This window comes from Uloborus diversus, chromosome 10 (genome assembly GCF_026930045.1).
Source record: "Uloborus diversus isolate 005 chromosome 10, Udiv.v.3.1, whole genome shotgun sequence".
Classification (NCBI taxonomy): Eukaryota; Metazoa; Arthropoda; class Arachnida; order Araneae; family Uloboridae; genus Uloborus; species Uloborus diversus.
In genome coordinates this window covers 18409268-18434300 of record NC_072740.1, presented here as the reverse complement: position 1 = coordinate 18434300, position 25033 = coordinate 18409268, and the positions used below count along the sequence as shown (strand labels likewise).

The window sequence follows — 25033 nt, the reverse complement described above, 5'->3', positions numbered from 1 at the left end:
AACTGAACGATACTGTATTTTTGAAAAGTGTTCCTATGAATGTTCTTGTGGGGGGTTTATTTTCAGTCAAAATGTTATGGGATTAAAAGTAGCTTATTTACCCTTGTTGATATTACAAGTTTTAAGATATATTGTTATTGAATAAAATTGTTTTTGACTGTTAAATATGTGTTTTTAATTCCATTTTTCCTTGAACAGATCACTCCACACATTCTGTTGGGCTTGCAATGACCCGTTTTAGTTCCTTGAACTTCGGGTATTTCATTCACAGTAGCCTGCGAGTCCAACAGAACTGAAAAGCGGAAGGAGCCCACAGAAAAAATAAAAATTGATTTTGAATATGAGGTACCAGATGTAGTGACTTTACATTGGGATGGGAAACTCTTACCTGCTTTGAGTGCTCAAAAATCACAAGAAGATCGCTTACCAATAGTTATTTCATATTGGATGTAAGGAACAACTAACTCATTGTAGTGCCTAAACTGGATAATTCTACAAGAAAAGAACAGGCACAGGCTGTTCGGAAGGCAGCTTTCAATGGAAACCTCGAAATTCAGTTCAAATTCTCTGTTGTAATACTACGGCTATCAATACAGGTCGTTTTAATGGTGCTTGCGCCCTTCTTGAGCAAAAATTTGATAGACAAATGCTACCCTTTGCTTGCAGCCATCATATATATGAACAGGTATTAAAGGCAGTAGTCGAAGTGAAAATTAAGCAAGTCACAACAAGCCCTGATATTCCACTCTTCAAAAATCTCAGAGAGTCTTGGAAAAACATCGGAGCTACAGAGGAGCTGCAGCGTTGTTCCAAACAGTACCCGAACTTGAAAATTTACTTGGCTTTTACCGTGCTGAACTTACTAATGTTACGGTCAGGGATGACTATTGAGAGTTGATAGACCTGTCTATCATATTTTTAGGTGAAGATACAGAAAATAAATTTAAAATAAAACCATCAGGAGCCATGCACCAAGCTCAATTGATGGCTTGAGTGATTTACTCTTTAAAACTATTACTATTTCAGGGTTACCAACTGCTCCGCATATTGGCGAGTTGCTCTGCAAAAATGACGAAACTCTGCGGCTCTGCAAAGAAGTTATTTTGCTCTGCATTTCCCGGCCAAAAGTTTTCAAGCTTATATTTTGTTATTACCATGTCAAACATGTAAATATGGAAAATTAAAGATGCTTATACTCAAAGATTGAAATAGTGTTAGAAGCTATTTTATTAATTTAAAAATAATTATTTTTATACTACTACATAAAATGATTATTTAAGCTCGAAAACAATTTTAGATAAGTGGGTTTACTTATTTTTATTAATTTTAACACAAAATACCAAACTGCTCCACAAATTTTCAAATTGTTCCTCAAAATCACTAGAGACGCTCCTCAAATTGTTCCTCCAAGGTTGGCAACCTAGCTATTTAGTTCACAACTAAAATTAGATACGAAGGAAAATGAAGCATTGCTAGATGCCTGCTTGTTTATAGTGACAATGTACGTGAAATCATGTCTTCAATGCATTTTGGTAGTCAAAGCACCCAACAAAGATTTGTGCTTTTTGAAATTTTTAAAAGCGTACGAAAATGTAGTAAATTATCTCAAAAGCTGCTCTACAAAAATTCATCCAGCATTTACGGCATTTGTCTGATGAAATAGCAGTCTTAGCACTTTTTGATGATGAGTTAGAAGAAGAAACAAAATCAAAAATGGTAACAAATTTACGTCTTGACCCAAGAGAAAAGATACATTCCATCGAAGGAATGTCTTTGTTTATGTATGGTAAGTTCTGCCCATTGATTTCACTAGTTGTTTACAAGTAATTAGTTATTCCTTTATATCATGCATTTGTTACCAATTACTTTATTATTTTTCAGGAAAAAAAAACAATTGATGATTTCACATCAGCCAAAAGCCAGTCATTGTCTACTAGACTTAAAATTAACATTCTTTGATGCAAAAAAGACAGACTCGATGCTTAGAGCAGTAAAAGATGTTGCTGAAAGAGCGGTAAAAATGATGCAGGACTTTCATGGTTTACTAACAGCTGATGAGGAACAAAAACAATTTGTGTTATGTTGTGTGCAAAAGCACCGGGAGATCTATCCTGACCAGGGTTGGCCGGATTGGACCCAATGAGTTTTTTGAAAAACCCATTTAAAAAATCCTATTATTTAGCCCATTTTTGGGTTTTTTTAATTTTCTGAGAAGTTTTTTTAAAAATTAATTAGATTTAAATACTTTCACAGTTTAAACTTCTTTTTTATTTGTTCTTCACCATAGACAATGGACATAAAAAATGAATTTTAACTTTAACAGTATTTCTTAACTCTTAAGGGCATTAAAAAAATACTTCAAAGATTTTAAATAAATATATTTAACTTTTTTCTTTAACTGGTCAATAAATAACTCAAATTATTTTGACTAAATTCTGTCACGGCTGATTTCCTCAATATTTGTAGATTGTGCAGAGGAAACTACTCTAGCTAAAAGGCTTTCATGTGAATTATTTTCTGCAAACCAACACGTCACAAATCTTGAATAAACAAGGTGTATTTTTAGAAATTAACAAGTTTTACAAATGGTCGGACAGAAAACAGAACAGGATGTACAGTATTTTCATTATCTTACAAAAAAGTAAAATACTTCTTACTTTGTACACAAAAATAGAAAAACAGGCAACATAAAATTCAAAGAACTGTCTTGATTAAGCTGGAATTCAGTAAAAAGGGATTTAAACTACTTGAGGTTCTACAATAGTTCTGCATAACAAAATAAAATACAATAAAGTAACATGCAAAAAAAATGTAGTAATTTAAAAGGAACAATAGATTTTATCACTTGAGAAGTAACTTTGCCTTAAATGTTGGTAATCATTGAAACTAAAAAAATCTGAAACTTCACTATTCTTGGGTTTTGTCGTCTTTTATGCTTTTCTTCAGAAAACACTGAATTTTCCAGCTTTTTTTTACCCCAAGACAATTTTCGTGCTTTGTCCATATACTTACGCTACAATATGCTACAAGTACCCCACATTTTCCCTAAAAACAAGATAATGAAATCCACATTTCTTTTTAAAAGCCTAGCTTTAGTTGGTTTTTTTTGGGTTTGATTTTAAAAAACCCAAAAAACCCTGGGTTCATGGGCTTTTTTTAAAAAAACCCGGGTTTTTGCCAACCCTGATCCTCACCTTCAAAAAGCAAGCATTGAAACGAAAATATGTGCAGTTATGTTTCTTGTAGTGTAACAGTGTTGTAAATATCTGCTTTAAATAAATTGATGTTGCCTGTAGTAAGGAATTATACAGTTAGCAATCTTTCTACTGTAGTCGCCATACAGGATTTCAGGTCCAATTTTGACCTCAAGTCGGCATGGGTTCCGGTTATTTCATTGTAATTAAAAAAATTTCTCATGTTTCTGAGGTGAAATGGGAAAAATACGGAGGGTATGCATATCCGAGTTCACAATGTTTGTTTTTTTCGCCATTATATCTTGTGATACCCTAGTGTTCAGAGTGCAGAGAGGTAAGTCTATGTTAAGTTTATGGACTATCAAAATGTGTTCAGAATATTGGGGTGTTTACATTAGGGAATGTTCAGATAGAAAGAGTTCACTGTAAATACTTTTGCTATAATCAACATGAACCTTTTTTTTTAGAATGGAAACATATTTCAAAATTACAATAATTTAAAGCAAATAAAAAAAAAGTGGTGGGAAAAAATCTACACTGAAATAATTATTTTAACATTCTTCAACTGTTGGGAGAATCTAACAAAAAAAGCTAACACAATACAAAGAAATAACACTCAACATACTTTTATTGTTGTTAAAAAGTTCCCTCTAATGCAAAAGTTATAAACATGTATTGATGGTAAAAGTAGACTCACCTACATGATTTTTGAACCAACGAGGCTCCATCAGTAAAGGAGGACTAATATTCAATATGTGAGCATTAGATGATTTTTTGAGGTGTGGAATGCAAAGCTTGGAACTATAAGAATAAATTAAACAATTATAAATTTAAAAAAAAAAACCTGCAATCCATTCTTCTAAAATTCTCAATTTAATATTTATGATGGTAATATGGTTGACACACAGCAGAGAAAGTGAGGAACAATGAGGGGTATTAGATAAACAATGTTTTTCCTATAGAGAGGGCTATACTAACATGTTTGTTTTAGGACACTCATGTTCTGCTTGAGTTGACTATCACAGACATGTGCAGTAGAGTGGGCCAAACAAAATTAAAATCCTGCAGAGAAGTTGAAGTGAGGAAAATTTGCGATTCCCTAACACTAATTACTATTCAACATTTCGTGACTCAGAATTAATGTCTCCTGCTCTGGAAAGAAACTTGAATTTTAGAGATTTTAAGAAAAAATCAAATAAAGAGTATTTTTTCACAATATTCTAAACTTTGCAGAATATTTAGCCTTAGTGTCAGAATTATGTAACTTTCTAAACCATATTATTATGTAAATTTTCCTGTCTCTGGGTTAATTTCTCTGTCCTGGTAAAAGGTCTAAATTTCAATAAAAACAATCCAAAAGTTTTTTTTTTTTTTAATCATGTGCCTGTTGTTTGAGGGTGGAGATTGAACATTTAGAAGGTCTTTAATTATAATCTAATTGCATAACAGAATAAAGTCAATTAGAATTTAAAGTATTTTTTGGTTACAAAAACTCTTTCTGAAATATACAGAAAATTAGAACTGCATTAGGATATAGATTTCTATTCCCCGAGTGGAAGACATTCTCAGAGTTTTTTCGACCCATACTATTGTGTATGTACGTACACTCATCAAATTACGGAATGTTTCTGTATTAGTTATGATAGAATTGATTTGTGCAGTTAAAATTTCTTTGAATTTTATAAACATCCAAACATAGTTACAAGTTCTTTATGAATCTGGAATTTGCTCATTTATGAACCTAAACATCATGATTTACCATAATGATGCTGAGAAAACTGGCTATGTGAACTAAAGGCAATTTTACACAAAACAAATATAATATCCAAAGTGGAACTTTTAACATTGAAAAAGTATGTTGTTTTCATGCATTGATTGGGGGGGGGCTGCTCTACGTGCTTCATATAAAATTAGCATTCTTAGAGGGAAGAAACGTAACATATAATCAGAGACAGCACAAGATCTCATTTTGTGAAAGACATATTAAAATGAGTAAGCTAGTCTAGTACCAAAAAAGGCTCCATAAGGTCATTATATCTAGTCATCATTCTGAAGATGACAAGTACAATTTGTATCAACAACCAATCAAGTATACTGCATAATTTAATCACACATAAACTAAAATATTTTTTGCATGATTTATCAGCAAATATAACTAAAGAAGATATTAAAAGTACCAAAACAAAGTAATAGAAATATTTGCAAATCATAACCACTTTTTGCACAGGTTAGCTCTGTGTTATGATTAGCCTTTCTGTTTTGCAATACTATCAGTTTAAAATAACATCTTGGGCAATACTTTCAGGCATGAAGATACTATTAATCTTCAATAATAATGAAAAGAAAATAAATTACATCTTCCACCATGTCCAATGTAATCACTGTACAATCTTCAAAAGTTTTGCTTTTGACTTACAGATACAGGGTGGCCAATCAGTCTTATTCAAACAGAGGTTGCAAAGTCACAGGCATCCTTATGAACCAGGGTTTCTTTAGGAGAAAATATGGTCGCAAATTTTTAAAAAATGTTACAAATAAGTAAACTATAAAAGGTAAATCAGAGGTAAAGCTAGGACTCTTATTTCCAAGGCATTAGGGCTGGGCAATGCATCAATGCATTGCAAAAAAAAAAAAAAAAACTTGAAGTACATCTTACATCATTAAACCGGTTTAGAATTTTTCTCTAAACTGAAGCATCGATGCCGTACCGATTACAGATCCAAAATCATTAATGTCTCTTCTAATTAGCTACATGTTTGTGTTCATGCTGGTATTTTACCATTCGGTAAAATTAAGACTATTATTTGGCAAATTAAAGAATCGCCCCCTCCTAAACATTTAAGTTCGGGACCTTCACTTTTCCCAAAACTTGCAGGAAATGCAATTTTTTTAGCTTTAAACAGAAAATATATTTATGAACGATGTTTATCATATAATCACTCATCAAAACAAAAAAGAAAGAAAAAAAGGAATGCTTAAATCGCAAAATAGCAACAAAGATTGCATACAAGAATTTTGATACAAGAAGATGAAAGTGCTTGAATAAACTCAAGTCTTTTTGCATTCAAAAAATAGGTTCATTGTTGTTAGCATAACCATATATTTTTAGGTTCTTGGAGCAATTTCGTAAAAAGATAGAATGTATTTTGATTGTTTAAAACTCACCAGTAAATTCAAACTAGTCTGAAAAATAGATTCCCGGTTTTAAAAGACGTAATTTATCCGGCGGGCGTATGTATGAAATCCCTAAGTGACTAAACACCCGACAAGTCAATTACGTGTTTCGCCCATCGGCGGACGTGACGTCAGGCTTCATGAGTTGAGGATCTTTCTGCTGGTAGCAACCAAGAAAGTAGATTTAAGAAATAGCAACAGTTAAAGGATTAACTGCGAGTTGCTTTCAGATGCAACAGATGTAAATTTTGATGACGTCATGTCATTGCGTCGGGGTAACAGAGAAGGTTTAAATACTAAGTCGATCAATCAATCGATCTCTTTTGATTTGCTTCCGTTCTGCAGACGGTGTGTTTTGATTTGAGCATGTGCGCTCAATAAGATTGACTTATCCACGCAGAGGACGTGGAGGTTTTCAGAAATGTTGTAACAAGATTCAATAGCCTGCTAACAGAGCAGGATGTTCTAAAACAGTGCCTTACAAGTAACGAAGGAGTTTTTTTTTAAGGAATATAAATTTAAAGAGTTGATGTCTTTTAAGTATTGGGCCTAACAGGGCCAGAAGGTTTGTCTGGCATATATTAGATTTCAGTGCCGGTCGGACTGGATTGAATCCACTATATGGTGAGGTAGCCTCTGCTAGTGGAAGGTTCCTGTTTTGCTTGAAGCTGGGCAAATAATTTCCTGTGCTGCCTTTTCTGTGGCATGGGTGTGCCTGGGATTGATTGACCATGGATTCTATGGATTCTGGTCTGCTGTCCACGAGTGGACGTTTTCAACTCGTCTGAACATCCGACAGATGAATGTTGCCTTCGTTGTTTTGTGTGCCAAGTTTAAAGTATGGACTGCCAGTGGTATGATTATTTAAAATAGTTTTCTGGACAGCTACCATCATTGTGGCATGGCGTAGGTTAAATGTTTAAAAATATTAGGAACGTTTTAGAACTGTTGATGATTTATCAGTAATTGAATCTTGTGATTTTTCTCTGATATTTGTTTGTTGGGGGGGCTTTATTATTATATTTGAATTGTCAATAGGGGATTTACCTTTTATAAATGTTTGATTGTTTTTGCCTATTTACATTTTACACATGTTTTTGAATAAAATGTTATTTAAATTGAAATTCAGTTTCCATTGCTTCATTTCTCCCGAACTTACCATTCCACATCTGTTGGTCTACCTTTAAAAGGCCAACAAGTGGTAGCAGAGCGTGGTTTGGTCTGTTTGGGAGATTTGATGAAGTTTTCAAATGAAATTGTGTAAAATTTTTAAGAATAGGAAAATTGCTGCTTGGTCAATTGAAATTTAATTGCTTTTAATGGAAGTTTTAAATTGTTACCATTAAAGTTGTGGCTCCTAGTATGAAACTTGGAGTAAATTTAAAACAAATTGATCCCCCAAAAGTTTTTGACCAAGGTAGCTGCATTTAAGTAAAAATCATGTGTTTTCTTGAATATGAATTGATTCGCCGTCAGATAAATGGGAATTTTAAATAATTGTATGAAAATCTCTTTTAGTAATTTAGAATTTTAATTAATTAGATTTTGGCCGAGTGATTTTAATAGCATATTATTGGGCTATTTTTCGGCAATGTGAAAATAAAATTAGGTGTCTCAAAAACTGAAATGTTCCCATGGGGGGAATGTTTTGAAGACAGGTGGAAGACGTAGAAATAAATAGAATGTTTGGAATGAAGCCTGTTTGTCAATGAATATAAAAGGTTTGGCTATTTTGCACTTGAGGTCTTCCTATTAGAAACTAAAAGATGTTTCTGGAAAATGAAATCTAATTAATGAATGGAAACTAAAATTTGTTTCTGGGGTTTAAATTAAGAATTATAGTGTTTCCAAAAGTATAAGTTAGGGAAACTTTAATATGAAACTAAGTGTTTCTGAGGGTCCGGATTTGGATTTGTTTCTGTGTGAGACTTAAATTGTTTCAGAACCCTAAATCATGAAAAGTTGAAAAAATTGTGTTTCATGAATTTTAAAAACAATAAGAATTTTTCCAATTGATGCTTTGCCGTGTGTTTTAATAGCATATAAGGTTCAGCTATTGTTTCGGCTAGTATTATAAGTATAAGAATTAAATCAATTGGATGAGGGCCGTGGATTTTATTAGCATATAAGAGTTTTAGCTATTTTTCCCGGTCGTAAAACATTTGTATTGGAAATTTGAATTTTTTTGAAGTTTATGCCGTATTTTTAAATAGCATATAAGTGTTTCACTATTTTTCGGCAGTAAAAATGTGTATAAGAATTATTAAATTAATAGATTTGTGCCATGTATTATTATAGCATGTAAGTGCTTGGCTATTTTGTGGTCGTAAGTTTATAATAGCATATTATGTTTGGCTATTTATCGGCAGTAAATATAAGTGAAAGTTTTTCATCAATTGGTGTTATGCCGTGAATTTTTAATAGCATATAATGTTTAGCTATTTGTCGGCTGTTAATATAAATACAAGAATTTTTGATCAATTTTATTTGGGCCGTGTGTTTGTGATAGCATAATAGTCTTGGCTATTCTTTCGGCTTTAAAAATTAATATAAAAAAAAAATTGAATTGGATGAATTTATGCCGTAATTTTGGGAATGACTTTGTTTGGATTAAGTTCCCGGCAGGCAGCTTTTGATTGAGAATGTATTTTTGGCTGACTTGCAGTTTTTGGGTCTTCCCAAATAATATTTGAATTTTTTGAAATCTAATCATTAAATTAGAAACTAAGAATTTTTAAATTAATTAGATTTGTGCCATGTATTATAATAGCATATTAGTTTTAGCTATTTTTGGCTGTAAATATAAGAAATTGTTTCTCAAAACATGAAAAGCTCCCATGGGAGAATCTTTTGGAGATGGGGGGAATGACTTTGGATTTATTTCCTGGCAGGAAGCCTTTGTATAAGAATTTTAAGTTTTTGGGCCGTCTTGCAATATTAGGTCTTCCTCAAATTGAAACTGTTGTTTCAGAAATCTAATTAATGAAGAGGAACTGAAAATGTTCCTGTAAATGTGATAAATAAATTTTTTTCTAAATTTAAGAATTAGGAATAAAATTATAGTATGAAAAATTTTGAAACTGTGTTTCATGTGTAAACTAAAATTGTTTAGGAAACCAGTATAATGAAAATAAGAGAAACTAAAATTATTACTGAAGGCTTAAATTTGGAAACTATGTTTTTGAAAATTCTAAAGTTAGAAAAATGCAAAACTAAAAGAGTTTGTTTTTGAAAAAATTTAAAGGTTGGAAACTAGAAGTGTTTCTTGAAAACATAAACGGACAATGTTTGAAACTAAAAAGGGTTTCTGATAGCATAAAACGTTATCTGGTTTTCACAAAAATCTAAGATGGGGGGAATACTGAAATGAAATTGAGAGGGTAACCGGATTGGAATTTTAACCGGCCTCTGTTTGTAAAAATATAAAAGTAAAGTTTTTAGAATGTGTGTTCTGTGAACCCCATGTGTGAAAACAAATTAATTATAATAATTATATTTTAAAAATGTAAAAACTCGTTCAATGTTTTCATGAAATTTTTCAAGTGTGTTTATACAAATAGTTTGAATTGTGTTTAAGTGTGCTTTCTTATATAAGTACTTTTACAAATTGTCTCCAAGAAGGGGGAACTTGTTAGCATAACCATATATTTTTAGGTTCTTGGAGCAATTTCGTAAAAAGATAGAATGTATTTTAATTGTTTAAAACTCACCAGTAAATTCAGACTAGTCTGAAAAATAGATTCCCGGTTTTAAAAGACATAATTTATCCGGCGGGTGTATGTATGAAATCCCTAAGTGACTAAACACCCGACAAGTCAATCACGTGTTTCGCCCATCGGCGGACGTGACGTCAGGCCTCATGAGTTGAGGATCTTTCTGCTGGTACAGTCAAGAAAGTAGATTTAAGAAATAGCAACAGTTAAAGGATTAACTGTGAGTTGCTTTCAGATGCAACAGATGTAAATTTTGATGACGTCATGTCATTACGTCGGGGTAACAGAGAAGGTTTAAATACTAAGTCGATCAATCAATCGATCTCTTATGATTTGCTTCCGTTCTGCAGACGGTGTGTTTTGATTTGAGCATGTGCGCTCAATAAGATTGACTTATCCACGCAGAGGACGTGGAGGTTTTCAGAAATGTTGTAACAAGATTCAATAGCCTGCTAACAGAGCAGGATGTTCTAAAACAGTGCCTTACAAGTAACGAAGGAGTTTTTTTTTAGGAATATAAATTTAAAGAGTTGATGTCTTTTAAGTATTAGGCCTAACAGGGCCGGAAGGTTCGTCTGGCATATATTAGATTTCAGTGCTGGTCGGACTGGATTGAATCCACTATATGGTGAGGTAGCCTCTGCTAGTGGAAGGTTCCTGTTTTGCTTGAAGCTGGGCAAATAATTTCCTGTGCTGCCTCTTCTGTGACATGGGTGTGCCTGGGATTGATTGACCATGGATTCTGGTCTGCTGTCCACAAGTGGACCTTTTCAACTCGTCTGAACATCCGACAGATGAATGTTGCCTTCGTTGTTTTGTGTGCCAAGTTTAAAGTATGGACTGCCAGTGGTATGATTATTTAAAATAGTTTTCTGGACAGCTACCATCATTGTGGCATGGCGTAGGGTAAATGTTTAAAAATATTAGGAACGTTTTAGAACTGTTGATGATTTATCAGTAATTGAATCTTGTGACTTTTCTCTGATATTTGTTTGTCGGGGGGGTTTTATTATTATATTTGAATTGTCAATAGGGGATTTACCTTTTATAAATGTTTGATTGTTTTTGCCTATTTACATTTTACACATGTTTTTGAATAAAATGTTATTTAAATTGAAATTAAGTTTCCATTGCTTCATTTCTCCCGAACTTACCATTCCACATCCGTTGGTCTACCTTTAAAAGGCCAACAATTGTAATCCCAAAACATCTGTCTGTAATATTTATTATTAACTTGTGCTTTAAACGGGAGTTCCCCCCCCCCCCTTCTTCTTTTGATAATTTCCTGCTGGTGCTAGAATCTGTTTGCAGTACTTATATTTTTTCATCTTGAATATATTTTGTAAAATTTAAATAAGCAGTTTAAATAAGTAAAGCTCTTAGGAAAAAAAATTACATCCTGATGCATTATAACAGCGTGATCTAAAGTTGGCGATGCCTCATGTAGAAATTCCTATATCGCCCAGTCCTACAAGGCATAAAAATACTCCATGACATATTTCAGAAGAGTGAAATATATAAAAACAGCCCAAATCATGATAAACTGCATTGGAAAAAAAATATGGGAGCTGGCATGGAAAGAAGAGGCAGGCACTACTTTTCATCTTCACGTTTCGACTGTTTGACATTTTTTGTAAAAACAGAATTTTCAAATGCTTTAAAAATTCCAATAACTTTTTTTTTCCCAAGATGCTAAATTTTTATTTAACATAAAAATATGCATAATTAAATGTTTGAGGCATATTTCTGACTTTCAATAAACAAAACGAAGGGGCATTAAAAGTTTATCTGGGGTACATGACGCAGTGTTTTCATAAGTTCACAGGAAAAATGTTTTGGGAGGAGGAAATGGCAGAGGGTGGTTTTGTGAAATTAAATGTGTCCAATGCTGGGTTGCTGAGAGGGTATATCAACCTGCTCAAAGGACCTGCTTGAAATTGTAATAGTGTAGACTTCAGAGGGTAAGATTATGAGAGGGAGAGCCTGTCGCGATAGAATTGACATGGGGCCCCAATTGGTTGTCAGCAGGACTTAGATATGTTTTTTTTACTCTTTAATTTTGAGGACTGTGCTATAGCATATCAGCAGCAACCCTGCAAATATATGTTTTTAAGTTACACTAACACTGACATGTTTTTTTTTTTTTCTGAGCATGAAGTAATCTGAAGTAATTATTGTTTCATGTTACTCAAAAACAATCTTATCTTTTAAAAGGACAAAAAGAAAAAAATAAATAAATAAAAAAGACATTACTTGATAACATTTGAAAACATTTAAAAAAACTCAAAAATATATTCTAAAATAGCAGAAAATACCTACACTAAAAATGTTCCCCTTGTATTTATGCCATGCATAAGATCGTAACGCTTCATAGGAGTATCAACAGTACCAGTTAAATGTATTGCACTTGCATTATTGACCAATATATCAATGCCACCAAATTTTTGAACGGCCGAATTGACTGCATTCAACACTTGTTCTTCATCACGTACATCAACTATGCATGGCAAGCAACTTCCTCCAGCTTCTTCCACTGAAATTAAAATTAAAGTATTTTTACTTCATTTAAATTCTTGTTCTCTAAAGGAATGTAAACAATTACAAAACTTAAACAAACATTTTTCATAGTCATAACATGACAACAAAAAATTATCATTGTACATTGCCAAAACAAAATATTTTGAAATGAAAATAAAGCTGTTAATTTTAAAATCAATGATCATTTTCTAACGTGCACTTATGTGTGTGCATTTACGTTTCTGTGAAACTTCGAAATCTGATAAATGTCAACATTAGCTAGTGAATACAGCGAAACCTGTCTACAACGATGCTGTTGGGACCTAAAAATATATTGTTATTGACAGGTTATCATACATAATCATTACAGAGAGTTCGATTATTTATGCTGACATTTTGCTAAGACCATGGAAAATATCATTACAGACAGGTTTATTGTTATAGACTGTACACACACTGTTATACAACGGTTTCACTGTATTAATATTCACATACCTATGAGACATTGGTAGTTTTAAATTTTCAAAGAAAAAATAAATAGTGCAAACAGTTACTGCTAGGGGCTAGATTGCATAATAGATGTACTTTGGCAATATGACACATTTATCGCTATTGGAAACTAATGATTTCCTAGCTGGAGGCATTTTAGAACTGCATGACAACTCTAACCCTAATATTTATGGGCAAGTTTTGCATAAGTTGCAGCTACTTATTTGGAAATATCACACTATTTTATTTTCTTCAAATTACATTTAAATAATGAGAATCATAGAACAAGATTGAAAGTTTCATTTAAATGTAGACTAACTAAATTAAAACAACATTAAAAATACTCATTGTTTACCACCAATCTTGCCAAGCTGTCAAGTTATGTTAACACAGGGAGCAACATTTAAATCTCATGTAAAATAAGCCAAAATTTACATATCAAGTCATTAAAAAAAATGAATTGTTTCATCTGAATACAAAATGAAGCACAAGGAGCAAACCTCGTGGTGACCGAAGTAATACTTTTTTTGTTTTCACCAAGATAAAAAGTAAACATGTTTCCAAAGCACCAACATATCCTACTTTTTCCTCTAACCATATGACAGTCTATTTAAAACTTTCAATAACAAAATTGCAAAGGCATACTTTGCCCAGTGAATTAGTTATTGTTGATGCTGAGATTCAATTGAACTATGCAAGGGATTTTACAATTAATACTACAGAATAACTTTCATACAATGCTTATTACATTTCCAATAGGCTATTAAATCATCCATATTTTTAGAACTAATCACGAGCACAAAGTGGCGCACAAAAATAAATTAGTAAATAATGTAAGAGAGAGTCCAGATCAACATCATATGTGATTGAATCTGAATTACAAATAAACGTTCATAATGGGTTGATGCTATTTGATTAACTATTCCATAGAAAGCAATTTATTGGCCAAATGCAGCGCTTTTAAAAAAACAAATATGATATCATTGACGCCCTACATCACGGAAAGGCTCACATCCGCCATGATATCATCATTTTAGAACTAAAATGAATTGCAACAGCTGGAATAGTGTAATACATTTGTTCCCAAATAGGAGGGGAAAATGCAGAAAATTGCATTAACAGGTTTAGACTGAAAAAGTATGAATAAAAACAATCTTCTAATAAAACAGTGATAACTCAATAATCAATTTTAGTGAAAAATAAGCCTAAAGATGTTAACCCAATTAGTACAGAGTCTAAGAACTAATATCAGACACATATATTCAGACATAAAAACACATACAATTAATTTAAAACCAAACAATGTTTAAGTAAAATAACACTTTACTAAGTAGGTTTTGGGAAACTATAAAGTATTACTCACTCCTATTTTATTGCACAAAACACTATTAACGTATGACCAACATTTTTACTGGAGTAACTTAATACCACTGAGAGAGAGAGAGAAACATGAAAATATATATTTACCGTAAAGGCAGACTACTTTGACCCAGATTTTGGAACTTTTATTTTTCTTTTCTCAATAATTTTGTAATAATTCATATTTCCAAGATGTGGAAACTTGGTTTACACATCGAGAGATCTCTTAATTTAAGTTTGGAATAGTGATCAGTTTATTTCCAAGTATTTTACCCTTTATTATTGTTTTTTCATTTGGGCCACTTTTTTTGGCCCAAAGTGGTTTTTCCTATTTAATATAATTGCAGAACTAACTAGAGCCAAAGAAAGACGTGCACTCATAGAAAATACTTTTTTTGGCCCAAAGTGGTTTTTCCTATTTAATATAATTGCAGAACTAACTAGAGCCAAAGAAAGACGTGCACTCATAGAAAAAAAAAATTATTTGAAAGAAAAATACATTTTACAAGAAGTTTGAGTTCCACATATTTGTTTTAAATACTTTTTTTTTTTTTTTAAATGCGTGTGCATATCTACTTGTTGTCTCAGAAATTACTGACAGTGAACAGTCATCTTTTCATCAGTTTTGGAGGTTGATTAATTTTATAAGATAACACCATTCGTAAAACAAAGGATCCAAAATTTTCGGTCACTTTCAAAACTTTTTGGCGAGTTCCATGCTCTCTTCGCCCCTTCTCTTGCATGAACAGCTATCTTTGGAAACCTGAGCTCATTCCATTCCACAATAATAAAATTACATACTTTCCAACAAATTTAACAATATTTGTCAGAAGTAGATGCAACGGGGTAACCTTTTTCTAAACTTTCTGCAACTTTTAATTCCTCTTCATCTTCCATAATGAAAGCCATGTAACTGACCCCTATGAATTGAGTCTGCAATCTCTCTCACTGTTTTTCCTATTTAGAGTCTTAATTTTAGCTATTTTTTACTTTTCCGAATCTCTCTGGTGGATTTTTTCAAGTTTTTATGCTGGCCCAAAGTAGGTCGTAATTTTTAGGTTAAGAGATATGCTGTGATTGTCAAATTTACAAAAAAAAAAAAAAACTAAACAGAAACAAGAAGTACAACTATACTATGGCATAGAGAATTATCTAGTGCTTATAAATGGGTACTTAAAAACTCTTAACTGATGCAGAACTGCTTCTACATGGAGAAGTTTGAGAGGATATGAAGGCACATGTTAGAACAAGGAACGCAGAACCACTAGTGTAGCTTCTTGAGCAGAGCTATAGAACTGTTTGGTATACATAATTGAGTGCTCGGGAATGCTGTCTAGTGGAATCTGTCACGATATGTAGAAAAAACTGGGCCTTGAAGGTTGCTGGAAGACGTTTTATCTTTTCTCCATTTGAACAAAGAAGGACCTTAAGGCCAAAGTAGCCCACGTTTACGGTACCCAATTCCATCCTATTATCCATGCTAATGCCACTCTTTCAACCACTTAAACATTTCACACCTATTTTAGCTAAGGTCTACAACTAAATTTTAACAATCATTACTTTAACATCTTAAACTATGCAGAGGAATGACTGAATGATAACAAGCTTCAAACTTATTAAGGTTGCTTTATTCAGCTGTAATAAAACAACCCACACAATCCTATGGATCAAGCATGATGACTCAGCATCTGACGACCATTGCATGTGTGTGATCCACTTGCAATAATGAGGGATCCTTTTTTAGCTTTTACATTAACTCTTTTCATACACTGTTATCGTCGGGGGAAAAGAATATCCAAGGAAAGTAATTGAATAAGGAAGAAAAACTACCTGTACATTTTCAGATCTATCGGACTATCATGTTTACATAATAAGTTAACAATTCTTTTCATGTCTATTTTTACGTTTAAAAAATTCAAAACAAAAATGTTTTGAAATATTTATCTCTCAAAGTACAAGTACAAATTTTAGGCCTCTTGCAGGACACCTAAATTATTTTTTTGATTTGGATAAATATTTTAGTGGTACATGTGGGGCTACAGGGGCAACGTTTTATCAACATGAAGTTTGAACCTCCAAAAAAAATTTTTGATTTGGTCTAGTACACACTGCTGGTTCACACTCACAGGTGGCACGGGTTGCCATCGTTCAAATTATATAAAACATTTTTTAGAATTGTTTTCACACAAAATGGAAAATATATGAGGCGTACAACTTGAAAAACTGAATTTTTTTTGGGGGGGGGGGAGGGGCACCCAGATGACCACTAATCTTGACCTTTATATACAACATGAAAAAAAAATCTTTAAAAACGAAAGTATTGGAGTGTAAATATTCCCAATACATTATTTTACATTAGAAATTTCGGTACAAATGTGATGTACCCCAAATTGGCGACATCCGATTTTTTGCACAAAATTCAAATATTTTCCTCGCCAATGAGGCAATAATTTTTTAAGCATGGCATCCCTAGAGAAACTAACCTGTGTTTGGCAACCCAAAGACAATCTTAGATCTGTTCAAACTTGTTAATGGTTTCACGCAGGAGAGATTCTTGTTTTTTTGTGCAATATACCTTACAGGAAAGCTTATTTTGTGTTAGTTTAAACTCGGTAGTTCTGTTTTGATGAATAAATATGCCAGTTTCTTCCAACTTGAACGTTAATTAAAAGTTCTTTTGTTTCAGACTGAGTGTGAGAATTTTTATTATAAAAAGGTAAGTTCTTTTTTTTTAGAATTCAAAAAAAAAAAACTCTCACTTCCGAAATTCTTTGTTTTTACAAAATCTTGAGGGTTTCTTGTAATTTTTAACTTTATTTTTAAAGTATGTAAATTAATTTTACAAAAATAGTACAGTTATTTTATTTTAAAAGTTAATTCTTATCGATGCCATGAATTATTTAGACATATTCTATAAACGTGCCTTCTTTAGGTACTGAATTTCTGAAAATAAATTGACTTTAGCATTTTATAAAAATATGAAGGTGTCATTTTATGTAAAATATCATAGGTATTTTGAAAGCATGTCTTGATAGCAAATTAATGAATGGTATTTTTGTATTGTTTATGTTTGGGATGTTCTGTTGAGACATTTCTACTTTTCATACATCAAAATTTGAGTAACTAAGCACTTTTTTGGCTGAAATAGTTATTGATTTTGGAGATGTTTTCCGCTTTAAACATCGCAATTTCAATTGCTTTGATCTTTTTAGCAGAGTATAAGAAACGTTTTTGTTCGATGAAATACATGTTGAAAAATAGTTTCATGTATTTTTGAAGTGTTTAATCGCGATGATTTTTGTTGTGGTTTTATGTTGTTTTTATGTATATTGTGTTCTGAAGTGCTTTGATCGTGTTTTTTTATCTGAATTTTTCCTGTTGGCACTAAAAAGGCATCAGTAAGAACGATGTATGCATATATCCTCATACATCATTTTCTTGGTGACGCTTTCTTGGGGAACAGGAAAAAGTCGTCAAGGGTAGGGTATATGACATTAGTTCCGAAAATTCAAATTTTTGAATATTTCTGACTGGAAAATTCCCTTGGGAAAGAAACTCACACACACACACACACACACACACGAAAACTGGTTTTTCCCTATAATTTCCCATTTTTTTCTGACCATTCTGATTTCCTGTTGGGATGAAAATGGTTCAATTTTTTTCCTTTTAAATTAAATGTTTTTAAAAGAGTCAAGTCTTTAAATATTTACTTTCTTTTGCAGCTGTGTAAACAGTTCCAGGTAGTTTAGGATGAGGCTCAGCAGTTTTGGCGGCAATGACAACATTAGCTCCATCTTTAGCAGCCTTCAGACCAATCGCTTTCCCAATGCCTCGACTTGCACCTGTGATAAACACAGTTTTGCCAGCGAGCTTCCTATATTAATGTATGTAAAAGTTAGTATGTATATCAAGATCAAGTTGGCCAAACCAAAACAAACAGTCAACATGGTAACTTGGAATTAAAGCCTAATTTTTTTAAACAAATGCTATGACAAATATTATGATGCATATCCAACCACAAATGCCTTAATTAAAGCTCTTAAAATTAATCTTAAAATACCAGTTTTATAGGCTCACTTCTAGATCTACATTAATGAAACACTCATGTAAGAGTAAATGTATCTGAACTGGATTCAGTATAATGAGCAGGGTAATGCTGAGACTGAGAGTAAAAAAAAATTATAGTGATTCATCTTTTTAAGGTAAATTCCCTTAATGAACTGACAAGCAAAACTTTAAACTGCTAGAGTAATGTCATTTTTTACTTCAATCTCGGCAAATTAAAGATGAAACTAAATCAATGTCAGGACAATATTCTACTGATAAATCAAAAACTAACGTACTTATGCATAAAAATTAAAATTAGTTTTCATAGGTAGTTTTAATTAGGGGCTGTCCACAAATGATGTCACTTTTTTTCAAACTTCTTGACCAACCTCCCCCCCCCTCCTTTGTCATACAACACACTATTTTTCAAAAGCATTCTTAAAAGAAAATGCACAAATACATCCCCCCTCAAAGCTTGACATCATTAATGGACAGCTCCTTAATATGTTGTTGATATTTTTACATATTTCGAAATAAGTTTTATTTCCAAACCTCCATTTAGGGGAGTCGTGGAGGGGGGGGGGGTTAATTAACCCTTCTTGATTTGAGAAATTGATGCATTTACATATAATAAGTATATGTGGCTTTTGTTGTTTTTCGGTACAATTTCCATCAATTTATACCCTTTGCCCCCCCCCCCCAGAAAAATTCAAAATTATGGGTAGTCCACTCCCTTTATATCAACAATTCCAGTGCCCAATCTCGGATTTTTTGGAGCTAGAGCCAAAACTCTAACCTGCCAACCTTACCTACCCTCCTTCCGTTATATCAAATTTCAATGAAAAAAAAACATAGATAAGACAAATCTGCCACCCTACAGAAGTTTTCACCTGGGGTAAGGGTGCCAGTTCGCTACCTTCTAGGTGCAGCATTGGGTAAGAATAACAACAAGTAACAGGCTCTGGGTCCTGCTAGGCTGGTAGCAAGTAACAGTTGATTCTGTTAACTATTCCAATAACTTTGTTGAAGTAGTAGGTAATTTTTCTTGATTTCAAGACTAACTTAGGATTTGAAAAGCTTAAAACAATGACCCCTGGTTTTGCCATCAGTGTAAAAATTTAGCCCATATACGTCCTCTATATTAATACACTTAAATAACTGGATCATATCCCTATCAGTCTCTTTTGATTAAGATTATACATGAACCTGGAATCCCAATTGAAATTATAAAGTCCGTTTACTAACCTCATTAGCCTTTGAACCCCTTCTAATAAATGAATAAGGAAATGTTGGTCCACTTTTTTACTTATCATTTTTTATCGCATCAAAAAATTTTATGAGCAATTTGATTTTCTACAATAAGTTTCACTTAACACTTCTCAACACCACAGATTTCATTGGAAGTGTTGAATTCATATTAATTTTTTAACGGAACCTCGTAAAGTGGACCAACGTACCCCACGGGTGGGGCACGGTGGTCCGCCTGGTGGGGCACGTTGGACTGCATAACTCAAATGACATTTGTTACACTTTTAGTGATAAATAATATCAAACTTTGTAACTACCTTATTCTATTAGTGTGTAGAGTGTATATTCACTATTGCCAAGTTTATTATCTGTACTGATCACTGTTCTTTTAGAAATTGCTCATCCAAGGTGTGGACTTTGCACAATATCACACCCATCACAAATTTTGTCAAACCCGCCATAGCAAATAAAAATCCTGTTTAGTAAAAAAATTTGGGCTACATTTAAAATTGTATTTTTTTTTTTTTTTTTTTTTTTTTTTTAAGGCTATATAGCCCCTTTTTTCCTTGATTCAATAAGAAAATAGCTTTTACAATGTCCATAATTTTTATCTATAATCTAATCAAACAGTATCTTTCACTTTAGAAGTCTTGTCCTAATTTTTGCTGCTTTTTTGTCTGCAATGTGTCAAATCATATTGATCAATACAGCAAATAATAATAATATTGTACCAAAATTACACTAATCTTATCACATTGAAACAGGCATAATAAATAAATTATTTAACATTATAACAATGTAGTTATGCATCAAACATATTTTAAGAAATGGAATAGATATGCACCAATCAGTTTTCTTATCAAAGAGGAGGAAAACCGAGATATGCGGAAACTTAGCTCAGAAAAGAAGAAATGCCCAAAACTTTAAATGTCAAGGATAATAATGCAAATGATAAAACAAGACATAAAATGCATTTATAAAAATTTAAAAAGACGTAATGTTCAATTAAGTGAAAAATTCACATGGAATTGGAAATGGGGTTAACAAGTTCAAAAATTACTACATAGAAACCAAGTCAATTACTATAAGAACCATGAATCTGTAGAAAAGGTTTCAAAATGATAACTGGGAAAAGATTCATAATTACCCTGAATTAATCATAGTCACTTTCGAAAACAAAAATCAAATTTGTGTTTTTACAATCGGGAAGAGATGAAGATAACTGTGAGTATCTAAATCCCTTATTAAAACGTTTCAACAACAAAGTTATGACCAATCATAGCCCAGGGCCGTCCAAGGTTGCCAGGCGAGTGGTGAGAAGTTATGAAAATAGCCAAAGCACTTCATGAATTAAGCCAAATATAGCCAATCTCTCTCAATTAGAGTCGTGGTTGCAACCGGCTTGGCCGCCAGCGCTAGAGAGTGAGCCCAAATGGATTGCATTCGAATGACCCGGCTCTATTCAACTCACTTGGAATGGCCCCACTTTAGAACAACGTTGCGCGCCAAACCATTTGCGTCGCCAAACGTCGAAGTTGCCGTAAACTAATTTGTCAATCGCCGGCAGAAAAGTATGACTCACCCCTGTCTTACAGCGAGGTGACTGACATCATTAAAACAGCCAAGGATATGTTCCGCTATACAGACATCTTCTTCCCTGATGGTGAGGATGAGACTCTCCGGGAGATTCTCCAACTCTTGGGCCAGGACGGGATCCCGGACGCTCAAGTGGCGGAGGCCCTGGTGAGTCATGCTTTGACTGACAAGATTAAATTCTTATCCTTTCAGAAATTCTTCCACATTTCTGAATACCTTAATGCTCAGGGATTCCAGCTGCCACGTAGAACATGTAAAGCGCCTTCGCCCGTAAAGGCTGCGCCTGTGGCCCTGGAAAATAAGTTCTCCACCCTCCCCCAAGTTTCGAATCCAAATTCAAATTCCCAGGAAACTACCTCTACCTCTCCGGCTAGAGGAGTTAATCAGCTTGCCCCCCTTGTGGTGGAGACCCCCCCCAACTACCTTGATTTCATCCGCAAGCTCAATGATAACTGTCAGAACTTTAAACTCAGAAATAGGAAGGATGAAACAGCGATCTTTGTGGATGACCCCACTGATCGCAATAAAGTTATTAATTTACTCAAGTCTAGTAACATAGACTTTTACATCCAAAGGGCAAAGGGACCCAGACTATTCAAATATGTCATTAGAGGACTACCCACTTGCACCGACACTGAGGAAATTTCGAAAGCACTTTCCGAATTAAATTTTCCTATTGTAAAGGTCGCTCAACTGACCAAAAGGGACGGTACTAAGCTCCCTCTATTCCAACTCCAGCTCTCGTCCGGTGAGCAACATACTAAAATTAATGATTTAAAGACACTATTCCACACTGCCATAACCGTCGAGCGGTACCGGACAAATCGACGTGTTATACAGTGTTATACCTGCCAGGGGTTCAACCACCTGGCAGTTAACTGCTTTCGAAAAGTCCGCTGTGTCGTCTGCGGGGGGGGAACACTCTCGTGACAAGTGCCCGGCCAAAATTAACAAGGAAAAGCCCAAATGTGTTAATTGTGGGGGGTGATCACGTAGCCTCTTATAGGGGTTGCGTGGCCTTCCCCAAACCCAAAATCAACCTGGAAGGTAAACGAGCCGTTAACCGCGGAAGCGGTGCTAGCCGCAGAGTAGGAACTTCCTACGCTGTGGCCACTTCCAGTAATCTTCCTGAGCATTCCACCCCTAATATTAAGGAGCCTAACTCCAGCAACGAAATCACTGATTTCATGCAACTTTTTGCTGAAATCAATAAAATATTCAACCTCTCTAAAGTCTTTTCCAAACTCAGGACGGCCCTCCCTATTCTAAAAAGTCAGGAAAATCTCATAGGCAAAATTTCAACTCTAGTCCAAATCTTTATTGATGAGGACTAAGTTTTTATCCATTTTCTATCCCCTTTTTTCATTTTAATTCAGTTCTGGACTCCAAATTCTCTTAAGTCAAGTTTTTGACCGCCAGGGAATGCTCCTACGACATCGGCTTAACTCGCCGACCAATAAGCTTATTCCTCTCCGGAGGATCCATCCCACCAATGGCAAGACTTGGGAGGTGCGAGGCCACGCCTCAGGTACTCCCCAGGAACGTTCATTTAGATATTCGTCTCAATCGCCGGCATTGCATTTTGCTGTTCTTAACGTTTGCCACTATTTGTACGTGGAATATTTTGTAAATAAATATTGGCTTTAGCTTTGGAGTGCGAAACTGTGTAGTGTAAAAAATTGCGTACGATGTCATTGAAAGACAAAATAGAAGGAAATGAAATTGATTTAAGTTTAAATCAATTGACTGAAGTTCCTGTGCGTGAACTAGTAAGTGTTGTTTTTCTGCTACCTCAAGAAATTCGAATTTGTTCATGTCTTACTTAATACTTTCACTGTAATTTGTCTCAAAGGAACGAAATTTACTGTCACTTAACAAGTTTGGTTTTTTTTTAATTTATTAATTTATCCTTTGCCTTATTTTGTTATTTACAGGCTGCAGCGTCAAAAGCCACTTTTTTGGATCTTTCATGTAACCTCCTTGAAACGTTACCGGTGAGTAGAGAACATTTTAATTAAAATTTCTGTTCATAAATGATTTCACACTATAAATGAAGTAGAATTTTAAGTTTCTCTGTTAATTTACGCATAATGATAACACCAACATGCACTTAAATTCTTACTTTATCATGACAGTAGCAATTTACAAAAGTAGATTTTCATGTTGAAGAAGTAAATTTTGGAATTTCTTTTAACTAGATTAGATTGTTTTAATTTATTTCAAATAAAAGGTAGAAGGAGGTAATATTTAAAAAATAAATGTATTATATATTTTGAAATTCAGTTCTGCTGTGTAAAGTATTAATTAATAATTTAAAAGCTTAAAAGAAAAAATGGCTCCATAGGGTTAGAGAGGACACATGTCCACACCAATCCCTTGCAGCTTTGAGTGAAAAAAAAAAACACAAACTAGTTTTTATTTATTATATGTTATTTGCCTGATTAGATTAATTTTGATAAGTATGCATCTGTTTTTTTAACATTTTAGGTAGGGATGCACCGGATAGTGATTTTACCGGATATTCTATGCCCCCTTACCTGCCGGATTCGGATATCCGGCATTTCGATTGCATTGCATGTTCGCATATTTTTCTACAATGCCGTTTCAAAACAATAAATCAAACTTGTTCCACATAAAATTTCTTTAAAAACATGTTAAGTACATTCAAATGTACTTTTTTAGAGCCTCTATATTTTAATTCAGGAATTATGCTCTATATAAAGTGAAACATTAAAATATTGTTTTATTTCGACAGATTTTTTCCAAAGAGACAAACTTTCGGCAAAAATTAATTCTGTATGTAATGTACACATGGTTTAAACTTTTAATTATTCATTTGAAATCTTAAAGGTCGTATAATGAGTCGTATTTATTATTAGATTTGCATGACGTGTAGAAATTTTTTTAAACTTCATCATAAAGTAATACATTTTCTTGTTTCCAATTTAGAAATAACAAAAAATAAAACTGCTTTGAAATCATTTTTATTACAGATAATACACGTGTAAAATTTTTCTAACATACAAGTTAAAAAAGAAAATATTAAAACAGGGCCAGTTTCACTCAAAAAATAAATAAATAAACTTAAATAATCAACTTAAAATTTAACTTTAATTCCAGAAATAAAGGTACATTTTCTCTAAAAATGCAATTTAGCATCTTAAATACAGGGGTACCCCCCCCCCCCCAAGAGCAAGGGCCCATCCCCTAAAAACTATAAATACCCCCAAATAGAAAGCCCCCCAAAAAAGAGAAAATACCCCTATAACACCCCCCCCCCCAGGTGGGCAACCCAGTTAACAAATTAATAAACTTATGCTAAAATAATCAACTGAAAATTTTACTTTAATTCCAGAAAACAAAGATTCACTCTCTCTAAAGATGCAAATTAGCATCTTAAATACAGGGGTGCCCCCCTAAGAGCAGGGGCCCACCCCCTAAAAACCATAAATACCTCCCCCCCAAATAGAAAGCCCCCCAAAAGAGAAAAATGCCCCTAAAACGTCCCCCCCCTAGGTGGGCACCCCAGTTAACAAATTAATAAACTTATGCTAAAATAATCAACTGAAAATTTTACTTTAATTCCAGAAAACAAAGATTCACTCTCTTAAAAGATGCAAATTAACATCTTAAATACAATATTAAGAGTCATTCTCAACGCGTTCACTTTTTAAAAACAAATTAATAAACTTA

The 25033-nt window shown here is 33.4% G+C and overlaps 2 protein-coding genes across 3 annotated transcripts in view; one reads left to right on the top strand and one right to left on the bottom strand.

The window, feature by feature from the left end:
• Positions 1-21054, bottom strand: part of LOC129231802 (hydroxysteroid dehydrogenase-like protein 2) — a 45368-nt gene extending 24314 nt beyond the window's left edge. Inside the window, exons 1-4 of the mRNA XM_054866176.1 lie at positions 20892-21054; positions 18160-18323; positions 12401-12614; positions 3892-3995 (exon numbers count right to left, since the gene is read on the bottom strand). Of these exons, the coding sequence (XP_054722151.1) occupies positions 3892-3995; positions 12401-12614; positions 18160-18323; positions 20892-20905 (496 nt within the window). The 5' untranslated portion in view covers positions 20906-21054. The remainder of the gene's footprint in view (positions 1-3891; positions 3996-12400; positions 12615-18159; positions 18324-20891) is intronic.
• Positions 21055-22908: 1854 nt separating this feature from the next.
• The window catches only part of LOC129231803 (leucine-rich repeat-containing protein 59-like), a 53537-nt gene continuing 51412 nt past the window's right edge, over positions 22909-25033 (top strand). Inside the window, exons 1-2 of one of the 2 annotated variants that reach the window (XM_054866177.1) lie at positions 22909-23109; positions 23275-23334. In XM_054866177.1, coding sequence (XP_054722152.1) covers positions 23029-23109; positions 23275-23334 — 141 coding nt within the window. In that variant the 5' untranslated portion in view covers positions 22909-23028. The remainder of the gene's footprint in view (positions 23110-23274; positions 23335-25033) is intronic. The other variant, XM_054866178.1, reaches the window with a different exon arrangement.